General features: G+C 40.5%; 2 protein-coding genes across 2 annotated transcripts; both read right to left on the minus strand.

Annotated features, from left to right (window-relative positions):
• Window positions 1–1502: 1502 nt before the first annotated feature.
• taok3b (TAO kinase 3b) lies at window positions 1503–7544 on the minus strand. The gene is made up of 8 exons (XM_020457531.2): window positions 7135–7544; window positions 5781–6017; window positions 5452–5580; window positions 5132–5335; window positions 4728–4967; window positions 4302–4514; window positions 4014–4196; window positions 1503–3929 (listed from the first exon to the last, which is right to left on the minus strand). The coding sequence occupies exons 2-8, from the start codon at window positions 5964–5966 to the stop codon at window positions 3768–3770; spliced, it is 1317 nt and encodes a 438-aa protein (XP_020313120.1). The 5' UTR covers window positions 5967–6017; window positions 7135–7544; the 3' UTR covers window positions 1503–3767.
• Window positions 7545–16016: 8472 nt separating this feature from the next.
• On the minus strand, window positions 16017–17790 carry LOC109868101 (heat shock protein beta-1). Its single transcript, XM_020457537.2, has 3 exons — window positions 17051–17790; window positions 16817–16880; window positions 16017–16573 (listed from the first exon to the last, which is right to left on the minus strand). Exons 1-3 carry the CDS (start codon window positions 17451–17453, stop codon window positions 16414–16416), a joined length of 627 nt encoding a protein of 208 aa, XP_020313126.1. The 5' UTR covers window positions 17454–17790; the 3' UTR covers window positions 16017–16413.
• Window positions 17791–24290: the final 6500 nt, after the last annotated feature.

Consider the following 24290-nt stretch of genomic DNA (forward strand, 5'->3'; position numbering starts at 1 on the left):
GCTGCTACTGGCTGAATGATAAAACAGCTATTTCCATGTTAAAGTGTTATGGGATGCATTTTCCCCATTGTTTTTGATGTTTGGCCACTTTGGTAGGCCTAAATTATGATCAAATAGCCACAGTAGCCTACTTGACCACTGTCTGAAACTGTAACGTCAAGCGGGTACAGCCTCAGTGTTCACAGTAAACGCAAGCTGGAAGTTGAACAGACTTTTCACATCGCAGAATTTTTTTTTAGGAAACTTTGGCGGTATGAGAATTGGAGTGGGTCCAGAATGTCTGGGATAATGGTGTTGATGTGAGCCATGATGAGCCATGATGAGCCATGATGAGCCTCTCAAAACATTTCACTGCTACGGGGCGATAATCATTTAGACAGGTTACCTTGGCATTCTTCGGTACAGGGACTATGGTGGTCTGCTTGAAACATGTAGGTATTACAGACTGGGTCAGGGAGAGGTTAAACATTTCAGTCAAGACACTTGCCAGCTGGTTAGAGCATTCTCTGAGTACGTGTCCTGGTAATCTGTCTGGCACTGTGGCCTTGTGAATGTTAACCACATGAGGTTGGTGCCACCTTAATTGTGGAGAACGGGCTCGTGGTAATTACTGGAGCGGAATCAGTGGAATGTTATCAAATACATCAAACACATGGTTTCCTGGTGTTTGATGCCATTCCAATTGCGCCGTTCCAGCCATTATTATGAGCCGTTCTCCCCTCACCAGCCTCCACTGATGTTAACCGGTTTTAAGGTCTTACATCACCTACGTAGAGTGAGATCACACAGTCGTCCGGAACAGCCAATACTGAAAAAAGTTATTTTTTAAAGAAATATTTTGCCAACCTAAGACGTGATGTATGATTATGTATGTTGGTACATTTCTGCTTGTCTCGGACTTTGATGTGTGGACTTACTCCCTTGACCTCCCTGTAGGTGTCATAATCACCTACACATCATTGCTTTACTCAATATGAATAACATGAATCCTGGTTAGGTTCCTGTCTAGTCATTGTGCTCTGTGATAATACATGCACGTATATATAAAGAGTACACTCATTTCACTTTACATGATTATGACCCACATTTCCTCCTTTCAACTCAGAAGTGTTTCATGTCAGGGGGAACTCACTCGACCACATCCCTGTCAGCACAACTCAGGTGAGGGTAGACCACTCTTGCCACAACCCCTCTACCATATGAGAATGTCCTTACCCAACAGCCAGATCAAACAGATACACAGTCTGCATTGTAAGATGGTAGACCACAGGGCATTGAGTAAACAGGAAGCACTGCAGGGGTAACTTCCCTCACCACCGGTTCACACACACAGCACTGTGGGGAATATGGACTGTCACTTCTAGTGAATCTAATATGCTGTAACTATTTGTGTATTTCTTACATAATTGTCAGGGTGTATACTTTACGTAAGGCATGTACGGTAATAATACAGGAAATAAGAAAATAATTGCACATTCATTCATGGGAGCACTGACATTGGATGCAGGATGTTGATGCAGACCTCTTGTTTCAAGAGAATCTCTTTTATTTCATCTCTGTACCACACAGGAAACGCTGTGTGGCTTAGTTTAGGGAAGTCCCCTTTCTTGATAACATAAGTCCACATAAACAAGTTTGGTTCATAACAGGTTTGAACCAGTCTCAAGTTAAACCAACCCAAAGAAAATAGCATATGGATCTACACCATTTGTCAAGAAAACGTACATTCTCCAAAACCTTCCAACCTCAAAATATGCCCCATTCCATGGAGTCATTTACACCGTAATAATTCCCAATCTGAAGCCTACTGTATAACTTTGGCACTTGAAGTCATGCCACAAGTCATGAGTCTGGAGGTATCAATAATGCCATTACATTGACAGTATTAGTTGTTTATTAATGTATTTTGAAGTTCATAGTTTTGTTGCATCTATGTGTCAGATATTTTAACATTCTTAATCTCACTTGCCCAGCCCACCAACTAGGAAGGGCGTGATTTCCATCACTTAAATTATATCAATGTGTGAGGAACAGGACTAGGGAGTGGGTTTGGAGGCAACTGTCAAAATATCAGTGTTGCATTAAAGATCTCAACTTAAAACAATCTTTCAAAACTGTTAAACCTGGACATGTTGAAATAGTTGTAACATCCATAGACAGGCATTCAATCCGGTATTCTGTCTGTGTCAAAGGCTGATGGTGATATTAGAAATCAAGCACCAAACAATTTCCTTCCCAGTCACTTGTAATGGACACATTTTGCAAACGTATGTGCAATAACAACAATGAACATTGCAAAACATTGTACATCTGGTTACTAAACAGCTACGACTTGAATGCAACCCAGAACAAAGCAACCACCCGCCTGGTTAACTATTACCAGACAGCTTCTTTTTTTTAATCGATGCATTTACAGTAATTCTGTGATACCATTTAACTGTGTTTTTTTATACAATCTGATAAAAGTCTTCAGTGATTGGAGTTTTCAGTATGTTTGACCTACCGCATTACCAAGGGAAAAAAAATGCATATTTCTAAGTATAATGTGAAGTTCCGTCATTAGTAATCGACCAATGCTTCTGTATCTCCTATTTATGTCCTCAAATACAAATATTTATAGCAAAAGTTATACAGCACAATTCTCACCATTGTCCTTGACAAGACCTTTGATTGGTGAACATTAAATGATTCCCAAATTTGGATGGAACAATCAATGGTATTGACCGTGCTAAACAAACATGAAAGAACAACAACGACAAATCAAAACCGCTTCATAGGCACAACTTAAATAAAGGCATTTGTGACATTTTCATATCAAATATGGCGCTTGTCAATAGGGATTAAAACAAAAAAAATGCAATGACCACTTTTATTTACAAACGGCTAAAATCTCTGGACAGAGTCATGCATCACTTCACAACCTGAATGTGTCTTTAAAGTGCATGCAATAATAACCAGTTTGACGGAGTTGAATCATTCTGATAAAATACACAGCTTGATCAAACTGTTGCCAATAAATCCTAAATACTGAACAACAAAAAATAAAGTACCGGAGTTGTTTAAAAAGTGAAGGACCATATGCTTTAGCACAATATGGAATGAAGTCAAATCTCTCTTTAAAACTGTTTTACATATAAGATCTGACACTGTCCCAATACCTTCTTTTAGCATACAGTATTCACATACAGTATTCACATACAGTATTCACATACAGTATTATTCACATTCTGTGAGAAAAAAAGAAAGAAGAAGCAGCTAAACACCACGGTGTAGTCCGCAGCTCACATTCCACAATCGCAATGCCCCTCCATGTGACATACGCATTAAGCATCATATGAACATGATGGGTTAATACCTAAACATATCAAAGTGCTAATTTTTACTAAAATTTCCTGAATTTCCTGAATTCATACCAAAAGGAGGATGATGGCATGGAGGAAAGAGTCCGTTCTTTTTTTTGTTCTATTCTTGTAATCTCCAACGCAAGACTTTTGAGTTACACACACTTGGTTGAACTTGTGTTGTGAATTCATCTTGTTTAATTTTCCCCTTTTTCCAAAGTTTAACAAAAGTAGTTCCCATAGCAAATGACCGCTCTATGCTGTGATGTGGTATCTAAAAGACTCTAGAGAGGAAGAGAGAAAGAGGGTTATCCAGTGTTATCACTGTAGAGATGGCCATGGTGAAGTTGACCGTGAGAATGCAGGCACATGCCTACACCATACACCAGAAGGAAAGAGTCTAGTCCTCCACAACCACATCCATTTTCATCTGTCGTCCTCCTTGGGGAAGTCCAGCGATCCTAAGCTCCCAAACCCCAGCCTAGCGCTCTCTGCATCGAAAGCGTCCATCTCCCTCTCCTGCCGTTCAAAAAGCTGCTTGATCCTTTCAGTGCGTTCCTTCTGAAGTGAGGCCAGCTCCTCTTCAATCTGAAACCACAATAGTGATAATCAAATAAGGGACGTGGTCAGTTTAAAGAGGTGAGACTGTGTTACCACATAACCAAAACATACCTTCTGTTCCAGGTGGGCCCTGCGTAAGGAGACCTTTTGCTCCAGCATCTGCAGCTCCCTCTCGTGTTGGGCTTCTGTCTGGGCCTTGGTCTTGCTCTGGTAGGCATCCAGGAGCTCCATCTCCTGCTGCAGCTGCTGCTTCAACGCCTGGCACTCCCTTTCCTGCTCCTCCTCCAGACGCATCTGGGGGACCACAGAGACAAGCGAAAGAGAGAGAGGGTTAAAAAAGACATGTAGCAGTAAGCATTGTGTGCCTGTTTGGAGGTTAAGGGTGAGTAGTGCCCTTACCGCTTGTGAGGCCATCATCTCGTTGATGCTCTGCTCGTACTGCTCGGCCAGCACAGCGAGCTTGTGTGTCTGCTCCTCCTTCAGTGACTTTAGGATGGCCTTGTGCTCGCTCTTAGGAGAGACCTCAAGTTGATGGTTCCTCAGGGCTTTGTACTGCTTATTCTGCACCTTACACGTGTCCTGGAACTGTTTCTTGATCTGCATCTCCAACATCTCCAAATAGAAAGAAAGAAACAATCGTAAGAAACATACAGTAAGAAACAATCCATTTTGCCGGTTATTACTACCGGCTGAGCTTCAGTCTGATCAGGGGTGCGACTTTAATTCAAGGGTCTTTGCCTTGATGTGCAGACACACAATGATTTATCATTGGCTCTTACTAAACCAAATGTACAGTGCAACAGCTGTAGTATAGATTCTATGCACCTTGAGGTTCCGGGGCTGCTGCCGCTGCTCCAGGGCGTGCTTCCTGTGCAGCTCTCTCTGCCGCCGGCCGTTGTACTCCTCCTGGTTCTCCAACTCGGTCTGGTGCTGCAGGAAGATCAGCTCAACACGGAGCCTCTGCAGTGTCTGCAGCTGCCTGCGCTCCAGCTCCTGAGTGGACTCGTCCTGTCGGATCATCAGGGCATGCTCCATCTCCTTCTGGGTCTTCTTCTTATTCAGCTCCTGGGGTGGGACATATTCCTCATCTCTCATTTCATTTTGAATATACAGTACTTCAGATTTCTACAATGCAAATTAGGCCATTTAACAAAAGAGGTTGGGTTGACAATTCTAGAGGCAATTCTATCAGCATCATTGGCAAGCTAAATATCAGAGAGGAACTGTACCTCTCTCATTTGCTCCTGTTCGAACTCGTGCCTCTTGACCAGTGTCCTGCGTTTCAGAGCACGGCAGCTCCTGTCATAGACCAGCCTCTGCTGGTCCAGAAGGTGGGCCTCATCCTCAGCCTGTGAGCGCTGCACTGTCTCCTTGTGCCTGGAAAGACGCTCCTGCTTCTCCTCCTTGGGCGTACTGGGCTCCTCATTCATCTCCTGCAACATCCAGATAAGAACCAGGGCGTAATGGGTATTGCATGGAATCCATGGAAAAATCAAACAGTGTTATCACAGACCAAGGGGATTTTTTTTTAAATGATTTATGCATTTACCTCTTTGATCTTGTCTTTACAGAGCCTGTACTCTTTTTTCTGGTTGTCTACGAAGGTGGTCAGCTCCTTCTTTTGCTGGGCAATGATCTGTTGCTGGATCCTCTTCTCCTCTGCTGTAGCTGCTTTTATCTGTACGGGAACATTCGAAATGTCCAAGATTTATTTTGTTGATTTCCTCCCTTCGATGTGCTTTTTAAAAGTCTTACATTATACTGAAAGGACAAAATGCTACGGATGCAATCTAATCAAGGGGCTGGAACATCTTCAGTTTACATTTTCATTCACAGCAACCAAGACCTACTGTCCTACCATGCAACAACATTATTCACCTCTTTGTCTGTGTGAACGGTGTGCCGTTTAGCCAGTCTCTCCAGTTCAATGTAAGTGTTGTTGGCGTGGGTCTCTACTTCCTTCTGCAACCGGAGCCTATGCTCGTCCATCTCCGCCTTCAGCCTGTTCTCCAGGGCGATCAGCTGCTTCTGGTGCTGCCGCCGCATGCGCTTATACCCAGACATCTGCTCCCGCAGCTCAGAGTCCTGCTCATGCTCCTGGATCTACCTGGTGACCTGGACACAGGGTTCAGGGGGTCAGAGGGCACAGAGAGAACAGTCAGGTGTGAAAAGCAAGAGGGCCTGAGATACCTACTGTACAATTCAAATGTACTGAACTATATCGTTAGATATGGACTTACAAAGGGTGAAACACGAGTACCCTAGTCTCACTGAGTAATAGACTGTAAAATACAGTAGAACAATATCCTTCGTGAATCTGACACATAACTTGACATATTTTATTATCTTTGCAAGAATAACTTCAGTGAAATAGAGAAGAGAGACCTCACAAAGACTATATACTGTACACCTAAGGGTAACTGCAGTATTCATTTGGTTCTACGTAGTTGCGCGTACTCTAGATCACTGTCTCTGAATATCACCCTTGATGTAGTATAACTACAGTAAATTCATTCCAGAATTTACTAAATATATTCTCATTAGCCTTTTAGTCCAATGTGTAAAGTCCAATCAATTATAACTAAAGATGGCCTCTATGGCCACCTGTCACAAATTCTTTCATAACTTTCACACATACAAACATGCACACATACACACACACACAAACACGCGCAGTTGTTAATTGGTGTACATTCTTGAGGATTATTAGGTACAGTATCTGTGGATAGTATTAGCCAGGGCAGGAAATAATGCACACTGCTCCTCTTCACTAAATGATCATGGCTGCTCAGCTCAGATGTCATGCTAGTAGCATAGCACATGCATCATCAATTATAAGAGCTACATACATGAACATAAGAATGGTGTCTTGAATGTCAATGTGGTGTTCTTCATGCTAATACATCTGTCACGTCCATAGTGTATGTAGCCACAAATGGAGGGCTCAATAGGTATGAGCCTGTTTTGCAGGCCTACTATTCTGGGATGAAAATGCTAAAGGTACGTCCACACATAGCTTGTAAATCAATAACCAAAAACACATCACGATAAACAGATATAGAAAGAGATTTGATATCAATCCAAAAAATTACACACACATGAAAGCAGAGGGGGGAACCTGAGGATGGAAAAAAACGACACTTATTAACGGGATCCGGTTGCCATGGCTACAGATGTGCTGCTGAGAGGATGGAGAGAGAGACCCTCCCAGCGGGAGAGGGAGCCTGCCTACCAAAGATGCTGATTTGATGGTGGCAAAGCGTTCACAGATCTTGCAGTCGAGAGCCCGGCTCTTGTGAGAAGAAGTAGGCCGCAGCTCTGGCCTGGCGTCCCTGTGCACAGCCTCATCCCTCACGCAAGCATGGTCCTGCAGGGGGGGAGGAAAAGGAGGAGAGAGAGGGGGTGGGCGCTTCCCAGGCCCTCCGTGCTCGCTGCTGCTGCTGCTATCGCTGCCGTGTCTCCCAGCATCCAGCACACATCCTGCTTTAAATGCATCCTTCCCCTGCGTGGTCTCTCGCTACTGCCTGCAGCTCCTCGCTAGAAATGAACAGGGCATCGCAGAGCGATTGCAGGCAACGTCAGAAAGGCAGCAGCTGAAGGCAGTCCTTGTCTCTGGCGTCTCCACTTCCTGAGGAGGAGGAACCAAATGGATCCGGTGGGAAGGGTGAATTATGCCATGCCTATCACAGACAATCAAGACAAGAAGAAGAGGAGTAAAATGTCAAAGATAGATGGTTGCACTCCTTCTCTCCTACCTCCAAATAAAATAAAATGATTAGGAGCAGTGTTCATTTTCCTGTATTCCCACGAGGACATTACGAAAATATGCAAATCAAACACTGATCCATCCAAGGCATTGTTCTCCTATGACAATACTAATCAGCTAGATAATTTGTGTATATTCCAATTAATTGTTTCTGGTGTCTTCCATTAATCTCTCACACATTACAACGTTTCAAATACTGGATGGATGCTATACAATGATACCAATCCTGAACATTACATTCATTATCTGGTGTGGCCTCCTTAAATGAATCAATTTGCTCAAATCTTGTTGATTCTAGATACAGATTTGTAAAAATGTCTGAATAAACAACAAGGTCATTATAAAAGAGTCATAGAATAGTAGTATTGTAAAAACGATTCAAAATGAATACTAGTTCAGAAGACTGGCTAATAGGTAAACTACTGTAAAGATTACTTGATTACCCTTTACTATAATTTTCATGAATAAGCTTATACATGTTTTATAAATTATTACCATTATGTGCCATAATTGCTTATGAATTGGGATTCTTATAATGTTTCTAAATTATTATGCATGTTTACAAATAATGACATTTTAGATACACAATATATAAACATGTATAATATGTATGAATGCTTATTCATTAAACGATTATACAGTGTTACCAATTACTCTACATACTGCAATTTCATATTGTGTTTCTCACTGACTCAGTTCGTCCTATAAATGGCCAATTAAATTACTACCGGGAGCATGTAAAGGCCCCAAGTAACAACGCTTGTCTCAACAAACCACTGGATGGGTCAAAAGTGTAGGATAACAGTTTCTAGGGGGTTTCAGTGACCCACAATCATTGCACTGATCAAAGAGAATACATTTCAAGTCAACATCCTCAGCCAACTGCAGTAGAGCTAAGAACCAAGCAAACAGTCCTCTAATTCTCTATCTAAATGGGTAACCTATTACTATGTCAGAATAAGGTATGCTCCTGAAAAAGCCCATGATAGGAACTGCAAGGAGAACAGTATGTGGTCACCTAGCTATCTTAAGGTGAATGCACTAGTTAAATGTAAGTCACTCTGGAAAAGAGCGTCTGCTAAATGATTGAAATGTAAAATGTCATCCTTACCTCAAACACTATTTATTTTTACTGTCATGTTCATGTTTGTGTTCCCTTACCAGATCTTTAGATCTTCTTTAAGTCAGTCCTTTCCTCTTCCATGCCAATAACTTGTTACCTGACATCAGGCTTGAGCTTATTCAACCACCTCTGAAGAAGCTGCCACACTGCTGGTATTACTTTCTATGACCTATATGTTTAACAGAGTCCAATACTTTAATATTGTGAAACATTCTGTATATAACATTTGCATGAATAGGTTGAGCAAGCTTAGTCAAAAAATGTGATAATGATAGGCTATAGGTCAGACCCTATTGGTCACGTGCATGTGATGCATACATGTTTCACCTAAAGAGAGCAAGGGTTGAGGGAATTGGGAATGTTTTTCCTAAACAAATCAGGGATTTTGGTAACAGAACTTTTCAGTCATAAATGGCTTTAATTAAATACTGTTGATGTTCTGTGGTGGTCGCTGCAGCAAAGAGAGGTGCTAGTCACACCGTCACTCGCTGTCAATTTTTTCAGCAAGTCGAACTCCCTCTAGTCATTTGTGTGTCTTAATTATTTAATCAAACAGTAGGCTTAAAGCATCAGACAAGCTCAGTGCATATAGTTTATTTGATTAAAACACATAGGATGTGTCTATGGTAGGTTTCTCAAAAACAAAACGAACTGGTAACAGACAAACAGAGAACACAGGTAAAAATGCACTGGGGATAATGGGGAAGATTGTTGACACCTGGAGGGAGGTGGAGGCAAGCACAAAGACAGGTGAAACAGATCAGGGTGTGACATATATAATATACACTGTATATATTTCCTCATACAGATGAAGTCGGAAGTTTACATACACTTAGGTTGGAGTCATTAAAACTTGTTTTTCAACCACTCCACAAATGTATTGTTAACAAACTATAGTTTGGGCAAGTCTACAAACTATAGTTTAGGACATCTACTTTATGCATGACACAAGTCATTCTTCCAACAATTGTTTACAGACAGACTATTTCACTTATAATTCACTGCATCAGAATTCCAGTGGGTCAGAAGTTTACATACACTAAGTTGACTGTGCCTTTAAACAGCTTGGAAAATTCCAGAAAATGAAGCTTCTGATAGGCTAATTGACATAATTTGAGTCAATTGGAGGTGTACCTGTGGATGTATTTCAAGGCCTACCTTCAAACTCTGTGACTCTTTGCTTGACATCATGGGGAAATCAAAATAAATCAGCCAAGAACTCAGAAGAAAATTGTAGACCTCCACAAGTCTGATTCATCCATCGGAGCAATTTCCAAATGCTTGAAGGTACCATGTTCATCTGTACAAACAATAGTACGCAAGTATAAACACCATGGGACCACGCAGTCATCATACCGCTCAGGAAGGAGACGCGTTCTGTCTCCTAGAGATAAACTTACTTTGGTGTGAAAAGTGCAAATCAATCCCAGAACAACAGCAAATAACCTTCTGAAGATGCTGGAGGAAACAGGTACAAAATTATCTATATCCATAGTAAAACGAGTCCTATATCGACATAACCTAAAAGGCCGCTCAGCAAGGACGAAGCCACTGCTCCAAAACCTCCATAAAAAAGCCAGACTGCGGTTTGCAACTGCACATGGGGACAAAGATTGTACTTTTTGGAGAAATGTCCAATGGTCTGATGAAACACAAATATAACTTTTTGGCCATAATGACCATCGTTATGTTTGGAGGAAAAAGAGGGATGCTTGCAAGCCGAAGAACACCAACCCAACCGTGAAGCACGAGGTTGGCAGCATCATGTTGTGTGGGTGCTTACCTGCAGGAGGGACTGGTGCATTTCACAAAGTAGATGGCATCATGAAGATGGAAAAGTATGTGGATATATTGAAGCAACATCTCAAGACATCAGTCAGGAAGTTAAAGCTTGGTAGCAAATGGGTCTTCCAAATGGACAATGATCCCAACGATACTTTCAAAGTTGTGGCAAAATAGCTTTAAGGACAACAAAGTCAAAGTATTGGAGTGGCCATCAAAAAGCCCTGACCTCAATCCTATAGAAGATTTGTGGTCAGAACTGAAAAGGCGTGTGTGAGCAAGGAGGTCTACAAACCTGACTCAGTTACACCAGCTATGTCAGGAGGAATCGGCCAAAATTCACCCAACTTATTGTGGGAAGCTTGTGGAAGGCTACCCGAAACGTTGGACCCAAGTTAAACAATGTAAAGGCAATGCTACCAAATACTAATTGAGTGTATGTAAACTTCTGACCTACTGGGAATGTGATGAAAGAAATAAAAGCTGAAATAAATCATTTTCTCTACTATTATCCTGACATTTCAAATTCTTAAAATAAAGTGGTGATCCTAACTGACCTAAGACAGGGAATTTTTACTAGGATTAAATGTCAGGAATTGTGGAGAACTGAGTTAAATGTATTTGGATAAGGTGTATGTAAACTTTTGACTTCCAACTGTATATACTGTATATTTGTTTTACTTAGTTTTTTTGCTGCCTCTTGGGCCCCCCACGGGCCTGGCCCCAGGGCCTTCAGCCCCGGTAAGCCCCTGCATTAATCCGACCCTGACAATACTGATACTAGAAGCATAACTTCTTCATTTTTTTATATGATTGGCCCACCTAACATGCATTTGTAATAACTCTCAATTTATGAATGCATCCACATCACCAATTCTCTTCATTTGGGGTGCATTTGTTTCGCTAATCTCATGCTATTTTACACCTTTTGCCATGAGGCTGAGAGAATTGATGCTGTTTTCGAGTGTTGCTGTTTTAGAGTGAAATATTAGTAATTTTTATTTGTGTTTACTATTTCTTATTTAATTTGGAAATAGATTAGACCTGAGACATTTAAAATAATTGTAACTAGCATAAGTGTGTATTAGCATCAGTGCATACTTTAGTCTAATCATACAGCTATCAACATAAAATTATAGACTCAAATCAAATCAAATCAAAGTTTATTTGTCACATGCGCAGAATAAAACAGGTGTAGACCTTACAGTGCAATGCTTACTTACAGGCTCTAACCAATAGTGCAAAAAAATGTGTTAGGTTAACAATAGGTAAGTAAAGAAATAAAACTACAGCAAACAGAAAGGCTATATACAGTAGCGAGGCTTTAAAAGTAGCGAGGCTACATACTGACACCGGTTAGTCAGGCTGATTGAGGTAGTATGTACATGTAGATATGGTTGAAATTACTATGCACATATGATGAACAGAGAGTAGTAGTAACTTAAAAGAGGGGTTGGCGGGTGGTGGGTGGCAGGTGGCGGGACACAATGCAGATTGCCCGGTCAGCCAATGTGCTGGAGCACTGGTTGGTCGGCCCAATTGAGGTAGAATGTACATGAATGTATAGTTAAATTGACTATAAATATATGATAAACAGAGAGTAGCAGCAGTGTAAAAAGAGGGTTTGGGGGAGGCACACAATGCAAATAGTCATTTGATTACCTGTTCAGGAGTTTTATGACTTGGGGGTAAAAACTGTTGAGAAGCCCTTTTGTTAAGGTTAGGGTTATGTTTATGAGTTAGGTTAAATGGTTAAGGTTAGGGGAATGTTTAGCTAAAAGAGTTAGGGTTAAGGGAAGGGTTAGCTAAAAGGGTTAAGGTTAGGGTTAGGAGAAGGGTTAGCTAACATGCTAAGTAGTTGCAAAGTAGATCAAAAGTACGAAGTAGTTGAAATCTTTGGGTTGCTAAACGTTCACTACGCTCATCCACCGTGACCAACCACCCTACTTCAGTTTTTGCCTAAGGTAACCATCTGTCTCATGTAACCATATGTTTACTATGTTACATCTAGTGTATGAGACCAGCCTGTATTTGCAGGTGACAATGTTGGATCTCTGTTGCCGTGTTCTTTGCCTTAAAAAAAGCCATATAATAAGATATAAATGCCTTTCAAATATAACTTTACTAAATAATGAATGGTTGTAGTAGTTCTAATGGTTGTAGTAGTTGTAACCTATAATATTGTCAATTTAACTAGAACTAATTCCGTAAGAAAAACAACAGTTTATTCTGCCTGGTCAAAGTGTGCTGTTAATTTAGTTGTCAACCCTTCCTTACTTGCTGAGCTTTATCCTTATTATATAACCAATATCACTCATCTGCCACATTAGTCCTTTGTTTTTGGCAGCCCTCATTGTCCATGATGAAAATCCCTGTCAGGAACACTGGCCTGGGTATTTAAATTGTATAACTTCTCATTAAACAGTAATCAGCAAGCTTCTCTCATTTCAAATCCCAAACCAAGGAACACTATAACTCCCAGACCAGGAAAATAGGTCAAGGCCCATCTAATTTAAATCACTTATACACACATGATACTGTATATCAAGCCTTGTGGCATTACATAAGTCATGTTTAAAAAATCAAGGAGTGACTGGAAATCTTACAGATTGTGGCTCGTACAGATGTATCCATTCAATTGAGGAAAGCATGCCTCACTGTCAACCATATTTGGCCTTTCCCATTTGAATATCATGCCACCACTTTTTGTCACATACTATGGATAGAAAAGTATGACGGGTGGGGTAAATGACTAGCTTATTTAGTTCTATAACTGATAAGATCTTCACATTTCTACTGCAAGGGATCAGTTATATATCTGTGAGACATGAGGGTTAGAATTTAGAGCGGGTAACACAAGGCAACCCATGCCTCTGATATTTACTCCTACTACCAGTAGTGCCGCACCAAATGTCAACACCATCAGCCCCACTTAAAACATCTCTCACACCACAACTCCAAAAGGATGCATGGACATTTAAACATTTGATATTCGTTTTATTGACTGGGATCACAGTAAGTAAAGTAATTGAAAGTTGGGTTACCCTGGCTTTAGTCCATCAAAAGAGGCCTGCATTTTTCTACTTACAGTAACTTGACACTGGGGAAATCACCTGGAAAATCAGCTTCCGAACATGTCCAAAAGGATATGTTTTTTTCGTTAATAAAACATGTGCTTGCATACATATGTTAATAACAAATGTAGTATGCCTAGTCTTGTCGAGCAGAGAGAATGTACATATTTATTTTTCATTCATAATATAGGCCTAATGCAAGTTAATATCAAATCAAGCTTTATTTATACAGCACATTTCACACAGGAACACAATGTAATTCATAGCAACAAAATAATAAAAACAATGAAAATAAAAACTGAAATATTTACTACACAACAAACATAAGAGGATTAAAAAAAACAAAAGAATAACAATAAGAAACTGAACGACTAAAAAGCACCCTAAGGAAAAGCAAGCTAAAAAGGTGTGTTTTAAGATCTCTTTTAAAAATGTCAACAGTTTTGCTTTGGGATAGTTAAAGACCAGTGCCAGAATACCTGAGGGACCTACTGGGCACATAACTTTAAACGCATGTCTGGCATCTATTGGGGTGCACAATCATGGATTGATTTACAACCAATAGAATCATCTGAAAATGAATTCTAAAACTCACAGGCAGAGATCTTAAAACTGGTGTAATGTGTGCTCTCCGTCTGGTCTTGGTCAGTACCCGTGCTGCACTATTCTGTATGTTTTGCAGTTGACCAATGGCTTTCTTAGGTAGAACAGACAGGAGAGCCTTACAGTAGTCAAGCTTGCTTGTAATAAAAGCATGGATGAGTCTCTCTGTATCAGCCTGAGAGAGAAACGGCCACACCGTGGCAATGTTCCAAAGGTCTTATGGGTTCTTACACTGACAGAAATAGTCAGTCATATTTGGAAAGGATAACTAATGCAAACATGATATTCAGCTGACACAGACTGTACTCCTGGTGCTTCCAGTGGTTTATGGGTGTTAATCCCTATTTGTTGATTTCACTGCACATTCTATCAGTAGCAGAACACCTATGGAGCAGAAGGCACTATGAAGAGTTTCCTTTGATACAACCATAGGATTGTCTGGGTCAAGCCCCACTCCTCTTCTGCTCTTCTGGACACAAGTCTTGTAGCCATACATCATTTTCTTTCTTCCAGTACCTGAGGTAAATCGTCACATTTACATTAGGCCTAATGTATAGAACCACAATTAACATGTGACTTAACAGTGGGCCAGTGTCTATGATAACTGACATCAAAAGGCAGAAAAAGTCTGTGTCACCTTGCTTTGGGTGAAGTCGTCACATTCCCTCAGTGTAAGTACTAAAACCATTCATCTGCACTTCAGGTTCTTCTGAATTGCAGTGATATCAGACAACAGAACATTACCTGACAGGCCAATGACAGGTTGTGGCACCTAGTACAAGTACAGGACAGATTACATTTACATATTTTGGTTTGCAGACCACTGTAAAACTGTCATGTCAAAATTCTGAGAGTAGATTACTTGCATTGTCTTTAACATTAATATATTAATTCAACAGAAAAAAATAAATCAACACACTTCACGGCCTCAGCCGAAATCGGAGGTTTTACAGTACCATTAGATGTTTTCAGGCTGGAGGTATCCATCGATGTTGCTCACTGTCTCTACTGACCAAATGCTTTGTACGTGATTTGTCACAGTGTACCAACTGAGAGGGTTTCAACTCCTGTTCGTGGACGACTGGACGTCATAGCCTCTGACATGGGTCAACACGCCCACACCAATGAATATAAGATTTTGGAGCACACATCAAGTATATCTCTAATGTATTTAAACAGGGTTCTTACCATAAACCTGTCAAACTTCAAGGCTTAAGGCAAATGCAGGGCAACAGTGCCACCATCAGGATCATTTGCCAAGTCCTTTAGTGTCAATTTGAGTCTAGTAGGCAAGAGTTTGAGGGAAATGAGAGAAGAGAATGGGGGGGAGAACCCACACCCTAGCGTTGTACTTACCTTTCTTGCACTAACACTTGTCTGCTTTATTGAGGAAGTTTGCTTACTTTGACTTATGTGGTTGTTGTACCTAGTGCATTCAGTTAGTGAATGCAATAACAGTAAGTTATAACAGTAAGTTACTCTGGATAAGTGTCTGATAAGTGTCTGATAAATAACTAAAATGGAAATGACTTCACTTTATACTGTATTTACACAGTAGTTATTTTGGTTTGGACTCATTTAAAACGTTCTACTACTTCCAGGTCTAATTTAGAGTAAGTAATGTGTGTACACAGGCAGCAGTTCTAGTACAAAGACAGACACCGCATACATAAGAGGCCCCCAGCCCTCCTCAATATGTGTCATTTTGCCATGGATTGTTTATTGCTTTGATTCAAAGGAGATTCAATTCATAGAAATAGATCACGTTGAAATGTATGCCTTGCAAAACAGTTTTATTAACAGTTATGAACATCTTTATTAAGAACAGCTTTATTAAGCATGGTCATGTTGACTCCCAGATGATCTATCATTTGACAAATGAGAAAGTACATTTCAACAGTCTTGATTTTTCACTTTATCTTGGTTTTGCTAGTCTTTGCGGGAAATGATTTAACATAATACATAGAGAAACATACCACACGTGTAGTTCGAGTGAGAGTAAATAAAGTGATGGTATTTCAATAGCAATAGAAGCCACTATGTTTTGTCATCATAAATGACCAAGGCTTAATTCAAAAGAATGTTGTCAAAAGTTGTCAACGCCGACATCAGCTTTAAAGCTCTACCCCAAGCTTTACATCTAGTTGTAATGGATCACTGGATTCACTCTTTCCCCTCACACTCGTGCTTGATCTGAATGGGGATGACCATGTCACTGGGGAGGATGGTGGTGGTTAAGCCTGGGAGGGGTGCTTCTACCAAGAGAATCCCTTCACCAGACAGAGATGAGCTGACGTGCTGCAAGTCCACACCAGGGGGCAGCCTTCAACAAACCCACAACAACAATCCGCTTACAACACAGACAGGCAAGGACTTGTTTACTGTGATTCAATAGACTGCTTGTCATCTGTTTTTACAAATGTAATTAAACCAAGGGAAACCATTTAGAATGCCTTCCTATAGCAATCAACAGCAAAGACGTTCAATTCTTTTGAATTCTTACTTTCATTACCGGTATGTCTTTGTCACAGCATTGTGAGGGACTTTATTTTCTATTAGAACTTACTTGTATTTTCTTGTAAAGCACCTTGAGACTGATCCATGCTCGTCCTCCCTTTCTTCGTGTTGACCTTAAAATATAAGTTGAGACAATAATTGAAGTAATTGAATAAGGAGCTCGTGGACGTGAGACCTCTATAACAATTTTCATCCGTTAATTGTCCAACATTTTTTAGTAACAATTAATATTCAAACTGCCACCATATTCTGGTTTTTCAGATCAGAGAAATAATGTTAGTACCTGTAATCTCCAGGAAGCCCCCCTTGGTTTTGATTGATATCTCCTCTGGTGAAAAGTGATTGACATCCAGTGTGATCCTCCAGCTGTCCTGTCCTGTTCTGATCTCTGACACTCCTCCAGACAGTTGTCTCTGAAGTCTGGCTGCGGTCTGGGGTGCCACTGCAGCAGGGGGAGCAGTGCTGGGGGTGAAGAGGGGATGGCGTGTGTACCCTGGCCAGGAGGATGATGCCAGTCTCCTCCTAGCCCAGTCTATCCAGCTCACATCGCCTGGATCCAGGAAAGGAGGGAGGCCAAAGTCCTGCTCCATGATCATGCGGCTAGGCTGTGTCCACTCACGGAAAGGATCCCAGTTTACATCTCGGCGGAAAAGAGGACGCGGTAATACCTTGTTGTGGTCAGCCATGACTTCGGAATGGCCTGAGAGTGGTACTAGGAGGAACAAACTGTTTCCTCTCTTGGTTTTCCCCTGGCTAGCTAATGTAATTTAATCTTTGACTAATTGCAATGACTAAGTTAGGTTTAATGACTTACTCAACACACAAAAGGGCAGCAATATTTTCCCCCAAACAGTTCAGGAAGGCTGGCTCATAGTGGGAAGGACTGCCCTGGACAATCAGACTTTGTTCAGCTGTGGCGCATCACTCACACCCTTTATATACCCAGTTGATCCATTCTAGAACGTATCAAAGAGTAAGTCTTATCCATGGCATGACAATGAGTTGATTGGCATGGTTGGGGCAGTGGTGTTGCTCCTCTGTTGCCCTGGGACCTGGAGAGAATAAATCTTAAGTATGTGTATTTATAGCTCCAAGGCGTAAATGGCAAGTAGTTGGTGGATGACTCAGGGTGCAGCAACGATGGGGTTTCTTCAGCACTTGGCCTCTGCAGTCTTGTCACATACTGGTGCTCTTTGTCTTCTCCATAGTAATCACACCGTTTAGCTATGTACAGGGACAGCATGTCCATTCAGCGCAGAAGCTGCTAAGCAACTCGGCAGCTACTGTAGGAACGAGGGGGAAACTGTTAGTTCCAGCCCCAAACTCCTAAACATGACTTCTCTGGTTAACCCACTGTCGGAGCCATGGTTTACTGACACCTAATCGGTTATTTTGCAGTGACTTCAACTTCTACATCTATGGGCATGTAACATTCACTTACATGTTGACACTGTTGCTCCTGCATCTGAGGGGAGCGATGGAGTTGTAATGGAAAGACTGACGCAATAGAGAGGTAGTGAGGAATTTTGATATGAAGAGCCTGTAGGCCTTTCCTCTGGTTTGCCCTGCTTTACCCCTGGGTGCGACTCTCTGTCCCCTCACTCACTGTCAGAGGGGAATGGACCTAATAAGCCTGCGCCAGTGTGTTTTAGGAGGGTCATGAAAGGGATTATCTACATAATGTCAACAACTCAGGCTCTCTCCATTCAACAACTCCCTGGGGTGAAGTCCCACTTAGTGTTCTCTCTCTCTCTCCCATACATAATTGATAACTCTCCTTGGTTAGCTTTAGAGTCCACAAACCAAGTTTTCAAGGCCACAATATGTCTATCAGGCAAGGATGGAAACTAGAATTGGTGTACCCTCTATTGCAACAACTGGGCCAGTTCCTGTTTGTAAGGGGTGCGTAACTGGTGGCAGGGAAGTCAAACACAGGAGAGCAGAACTTGGTGAATAGCTGGAGCAGTTTAATATATAAAACTAACGGCATATAAAACAACAAACACATGGGGTACAAAACCCGTAGTGCACCAGTAACACATAGCACGAGTACTTACAATAAACATTTCCTGACAAGGACATGGGGGGAAACAGAGGGAAAATATACAACATGTAATTATGGAATTGAAACCAGGTGAGTGTGAAAACAAGACGAGACAAATGGAACATGAAAAATGGATCGGCGATGGCTAGAAGACAGTTGACGTCGACCGCCGAACACCACCCGAACGAGGAGAGGAACCGACTTCGGTAGAAGTCGTGACACTGTTGGAGAATTGTTTTGTTGCTGCAGTTTCGTAGTGTTTATATATTTGTGCATTGTCTTTCAGATATTAGTAATACAACATAACAACAATTGTATTCTACAGGTGGGGGATGAGAGGGGGTGGTGGTGTGACATAAATTCTCAAATAAAGGTGCTTTCAAACTGCAATACGCTATACACACGTTGGTCCTGTCCAAAATCTGTTTTGCCTACTACTTACTAAAACTACATACAGTGTACTAATCTTACTACATGCTATTTTGAATGTACTGTTCCGTAAAAACGAATGCAGTAAGCAACAGATCAACATACTAGACTCACCCATCCTAAAAATTAATCATCTAATGCGCAATTGTATTGATTCCCGCAATTCGTTCATTGTCAGCGGTTGTGAAAAACACGTGAGCCTGGAATTCTTCAAAAGTGTGCAGTAAATTCTACTAAATGAAAAGGCGAAATTAGTATGACGTCCTGGCATTTAAAGCATACATGATTTTCGAAATTCACATACTGTATAACGTTCTATTTTCGCAAACCTAAAATGCCTACTATTTAGAATGCAGGTATGAGTATTTGGACATTGATTGTACATTGGTTTTCAAAAACGAAATAATAGGAAATACAATAAATGAAACACAAATAAATGATGTATGTGTGGTCAAATACAAAGACATCCACACATATTCATCTCATACGTCAACATTGATCGCACTGGTCTCTCAAGAGGCCCCTCGGCTCTTCCCCCGGAGACACACTCCCACGGGCGTGCCCCCACCACCGCTCCCAACCCAGATAGTGAAGACGTCAATAAATATATTTTTGTTGTCAGTTGCACTAGGTGAAGGCTGGAAAGAGAGCCGCATGATGATACTTATTGTCCACCATAATTTGCAAATAAATTCATTAAAAATCCTACAATGTGATTTTCTGGATTTTTTTTCTAATTTCGTCCGTCATAGTTGAAGTGTACCTATGATGAAAATTACAGGCCTCTCTCATCTTTTTAAGTGGGAGAACTTGCACAATTGGTGGCTGACTAAATACTTTTTTGCCCCACTGTACATCCACAGGTACACCTCCAATTGACTCAAATTATGTCAATTAGCCTATCAGAATCTTCTAAAGCTATGATGACATTTTGTGGAATTTTCCAAGCTGATTAAAGGCACAGTCAACTTAGTGCATGTAAACTTCTGACCCACTGGAATTGTGAGACAGTGAATTATAAATGAAATAATCTGTCTGTAAACAATTGTTTGAAAAATCACTTGTGTCATGCACCAAGTAGATGTCCTAACCGACTTGCCAAAACTATAGTTTGTTAACAAGTAATTTGTAGAGTGGTTGAAAAACGAGTTTTAATGACTCCAACCTAAGTGTATGTATACTACCGACTTCAACTGTAGTATAAAATGTGTATTTTCCAGAGGCAGTGTGAAAAGGAAAAGGAACTGCATGAAGATCACTTTACCGTACCTTTCCTTTTTCCTGCTGTTGACTGAGTGTTACTATCATTAAGTTTAATAATATTGCTCCAATAACTGAACACATTACAATTTCCATGAGATTATCTGAAAAACAAAGAGCATGTACTGTAACGTCAGTGTGGTTTAAGAGGGAAAGATAAATCCTTTTGTTCAAGGGAGTTGTGAATGCTTTGAAATCCTTCCCTTTTTGATTAATGGACCCATTTGGCACACACTGGCTGAATCGTTGAATTGATGTCTGTGCCCAGTGGGATGAAACCGTGGTGTAGTAACGCATTTTAAAGATTTGGGAAAATCAAGAGAAGACAGGACAGCCAGTACATAGTAAAGCAACTAATTTCAAACATAAGCAGGATAAAGTTGAAGTGACCCCACTGGCAATATGCCCATGATATCAATCCTCAGCATTACTGAGTTCATTTTGCAGTAACAACTGTCTGTCTCAAGGCTTAAATATCCTTCTTTAACCTGTCTCCTCTCCTTCATCTACACTGATGAAAGTGGATTTAACAATAAGGGATCATAGCTTTCACCTGAATTCACCTGTAAAGTCTATGTCATGAAAAGAGCGGTGTATACTCTGTATATACAGTACCAGTCAAAAGTTTGGACACACCTACTCATTCCATGATTTTTTTAAATGTGTACTATTTTCTACATTGTAGAATAATATTGAAGACATCAAAACTACGAAATAACACATATGGAATCATGTAGTTACCAAAAAAAGAGTTAAACAAATCAAAATATATTTTTTATGATGACAGCTTTGCACACTCTTGGCATTCTCTCAACCAGATTCATGAGGTAGTCACCTGGAATGCATTTCAATTAACAGGTGTGCCTTGTTAAAAGTTAATTTGTGGAATTTCTTTCCTTCTTAATGCGTTTGAGCCAATGAGTTGTGTTGTGACAAGGTAGGGTATACAGAAGATAGCCCTATTTGGTAAAAGACCAAGCCATATTATGGCAAGAATAGCTCAAATAAGCAAAGAGAAACAACAGTCCATCATTACTTTAAGAGATGAAGGTCAGTCAATACAGAGCATTTCAAGAACTTTGAAAGTTTCTTCAAGTGCAGTCGCAACAACCATCAACTGTTATAATGAATCACCACAGGAAAGGAAGACCCAGGTACCTCTGCTGCAGAGGATAAGTTCATTAGAGTTACCAGCCTCAGAAATCGCAACCCAAATGCTTCACAGAGTTCAAGTAACAGCCACATCTCAACATCACAACTGTTCAGAGGAGACTTCATGGTCGAATTGCTTCAAAGAAACCACTACTATAGGACACCAATAAGAAGAAGAGACTTGCTTGGGCAAAGAAATATGAGCAATATTTCATGAGACCGGTGGAACATGAGACTGGTGGAAATCTGTCCTTTGGTCTGATGAGTCCAAATTTGAGATTTTTAGATCAACTGCCGTGTCTTTATGAGACGCAGAGTAGTTGAATGGATGATCTCCGCATGTGTGGTTCCCACCATGAAGCATGGAGGAGGAGTTGTGATGGTGTGGGGGTACTTTGCTGGTGACACTGTCTGTGATTTATTTTGAATTCAAAGCACACTTAACCAGCATGGCTACCACAGCATTTAAGGAAAAGCAGCCAACAAGTGCTCAGCATATGTGGGAACTCCTTCAAGACTGTTGGAAAAGCATTCCAGGTGAAACTGGTTGAGAGAATGCCAAGAGTGTACAAAGCTGTCATCAAGGTAAAGGGTGGCTACTTTGAAGAATCTCAAATATAAAATATATTTTGATTTGTTTAACACTTTTTTGGTTACTACATGGTTACATATGTGTTACTTCATAGTTTTGATGTCTTCACTATTATTCTACAATGTAGAAAATTGTAAAATATAAAGAAAAACCCTGAAATGAGTAGATGTGTCCTCACTTTTGACAGGTACTATAAATATAAGGGCAAATGTAATGCTTCATCAAATCATTTTTTTGTGCTCAACAGTCCAATGTCCCATAACCTTTCGTTCACTAACATTACAGGCATCTCTGTTAAGTAATGGTAGCAAAGGTCATTGCGTTAACACATTTCTTTTAAGCTTGTCCTCTGCTGACTAATTCACTCATCAGTGCCTGTTTATTTATTTGGACCCTATTTTTACCATTGAGGAATAAGACTGTAGTGTGAAAGCTTTGCCTGCAGATGGCTCTAACTGCCATACATATGAAATACCTCACAAAACATTAGACCCTTCATCAACACCCTGAACTGTGAGTGAGCTGATAAAGAATATCATTACATTACGAGCCGTGTGTGATGCATTAACTACACACAACAGTGAGAATATAATACATTATTCTGTTGGCCTGTGCTACAACCTGTAAAATGTAACTCACGTTTTTCAAATATTCTCATTTTAAATCCCTATATGGTTGATTCCTAACTGCTGTGCTGTTAAGCCATCTGTCTCCTTTGTGATTGAAGGTTCCTCAATAAACCCCACCTCCTCTGGGGTTCTTGGAAGATCCTTTTGGGGGCCATTTTTAGTGCCATGAATATGTGCCATTGACATCCATTGAATTGTGTCCATTTTAGAAAGATTTGTACTCATATGAAAAAATAATATCAATTCGATCATAACAAGGGACAAACCTTACCTTAAATTAAGGAGATCTTTACATTTGTCTGTTAAGTGCCTGCACCTGCTGCCCTTTCAAATTGAAATATTTCAGTTGGGCAGTTATGTTCCTGCAAGAACCCCCACCAACTAAGGAGGTTCCTCGATGAACCCCACTTTCTATGGGGTTCTTTGAAGAACCTTAGGGTTCATGGCACTAAAAATGTCCCCCAAAAGGATCTTCAAAGAACCCCATAGAAGGTGGGGTTCATCAAGGAACCTCCTTAGTTGGTGGGGGTTCTTGCAGGAACATAACTGCCCAACTGAAATATTTCAATTTGAAAGGGCAGCAGGTGCAGGCACTTAACAGACAAATGTAAAGATCTCCTTAATTTAAGGTAAGGTTTGTCCCTTGTTATGATCGAATTGATATAATTTTTTCATATGAGTACAAATCTTTCTAAAATGGACACAATTCAATGGATATCAATCAACAAAGAGGTAAGAATATATAGGCTATAAGAAGATGTTGAAGGCTAGCTGTATTGGGTGCAGATGACTGAACTACTCACTTTTGTGTCTGTGTCTGCAGGTATACAGACGAGGAGGCATACAAAGGTATGTCAATTGGTATTGGTATGTTATACAGATCACATTTACCATCCTCCTCTCTTACCTCTTCATTGAATATCCCATAGGCCTCTACATTATGGACAAGGTATGTGTATGAAAACCATTATCAAAACAGTTTTTTTCATTCACATTCACCTCAAATACCAAGGTATGAATTCTGTCGTTTGCATTTGTTTAATTACTATTTTTGGGATTCACAGATTTCACCCTCCCTACAGCTCTGATGAATATAACAGGAAACCTGTTAGATCACCATGCACTGCAAAATCATTCTAGCTATGGATACGGAGAACATCAACATTAACATCAACACAACCCATTATACTTGGGTCTCTGTTTTGAGTTGACATCATATTTGGATTTTTCTTTTCTGCTTTGACACTAAAATCATGATAAGCACTGAGAACTAAAATATTGTGTTACTGTTATGCCTATTATTATTCATAATAATAATAATGGTAGGACATGAGGGGTAGTTCAAAAACGTACCCCAAAAGGTTCTTCAAAAGGTTCTTTGAGGATGCATTAAAAGGGGTTATTTTAAGAACCATTT

The sequence above is a fragment of the Oncorhynchus kisutch genome, linkage group LG23 (genome assembly GCF_002021735.2).
Source record: "Oncorhynchus kisutch isolate 150728-3 linkage group LG23, Okis_V2, whole genome shotgun sequence".
Taxonomy (NCBI): domain Eukaryota; kingdom Metazoa; phylum Chordata; class Actinopteri; order Salmoniformes; family Salmonidae; genus Oncorhynchus; species Oncorhynchus kisutch.

Coding starts and splice junctions, on each gene's coding strand:
- taok3b (XM_020457531.2), bottom strand. CDS start 5,966: ATGTCTGGGTATAAGCGCATGCGGCGGCAGCACCAGAAGCAGCTGATC. Junction 5,336..5,451: donor GTAAAGACAAGATCAAAGAG/GTAAATGCATAA, acceptor TGGATGTTGCAG/GAGATGAATGAGGAGCCCAG. Junction 4,197..4,301: donor AGATGATGGCCTCACAAGCG/GTAAGGGCACTA, acceptor GTGGTCCCCCAG/ATGCGTCTGGAGGAGGAGCA.
- LOC109868101 (XM_020457537.2), bottom strand. CDS start 17,453: ATGGCTGACCACAACAAGGTATTACCGCGTCCTCTTTTCCGCCGAGAT. Junction 16,881..17,050: donor GGGCTTCCTGGAGATTACAG/GTACTAACATTA, acceptor TTATATTTTAAG/GTCAACACGAAGAAAGGGAG. Junction 16,574..16,816: donor TGCTTTACAAGAAAATACAA/GTAAGTTCTAAT, acceptor GGTTTGTTGAAG/GCTGCCCCCTGGTGTGGACT.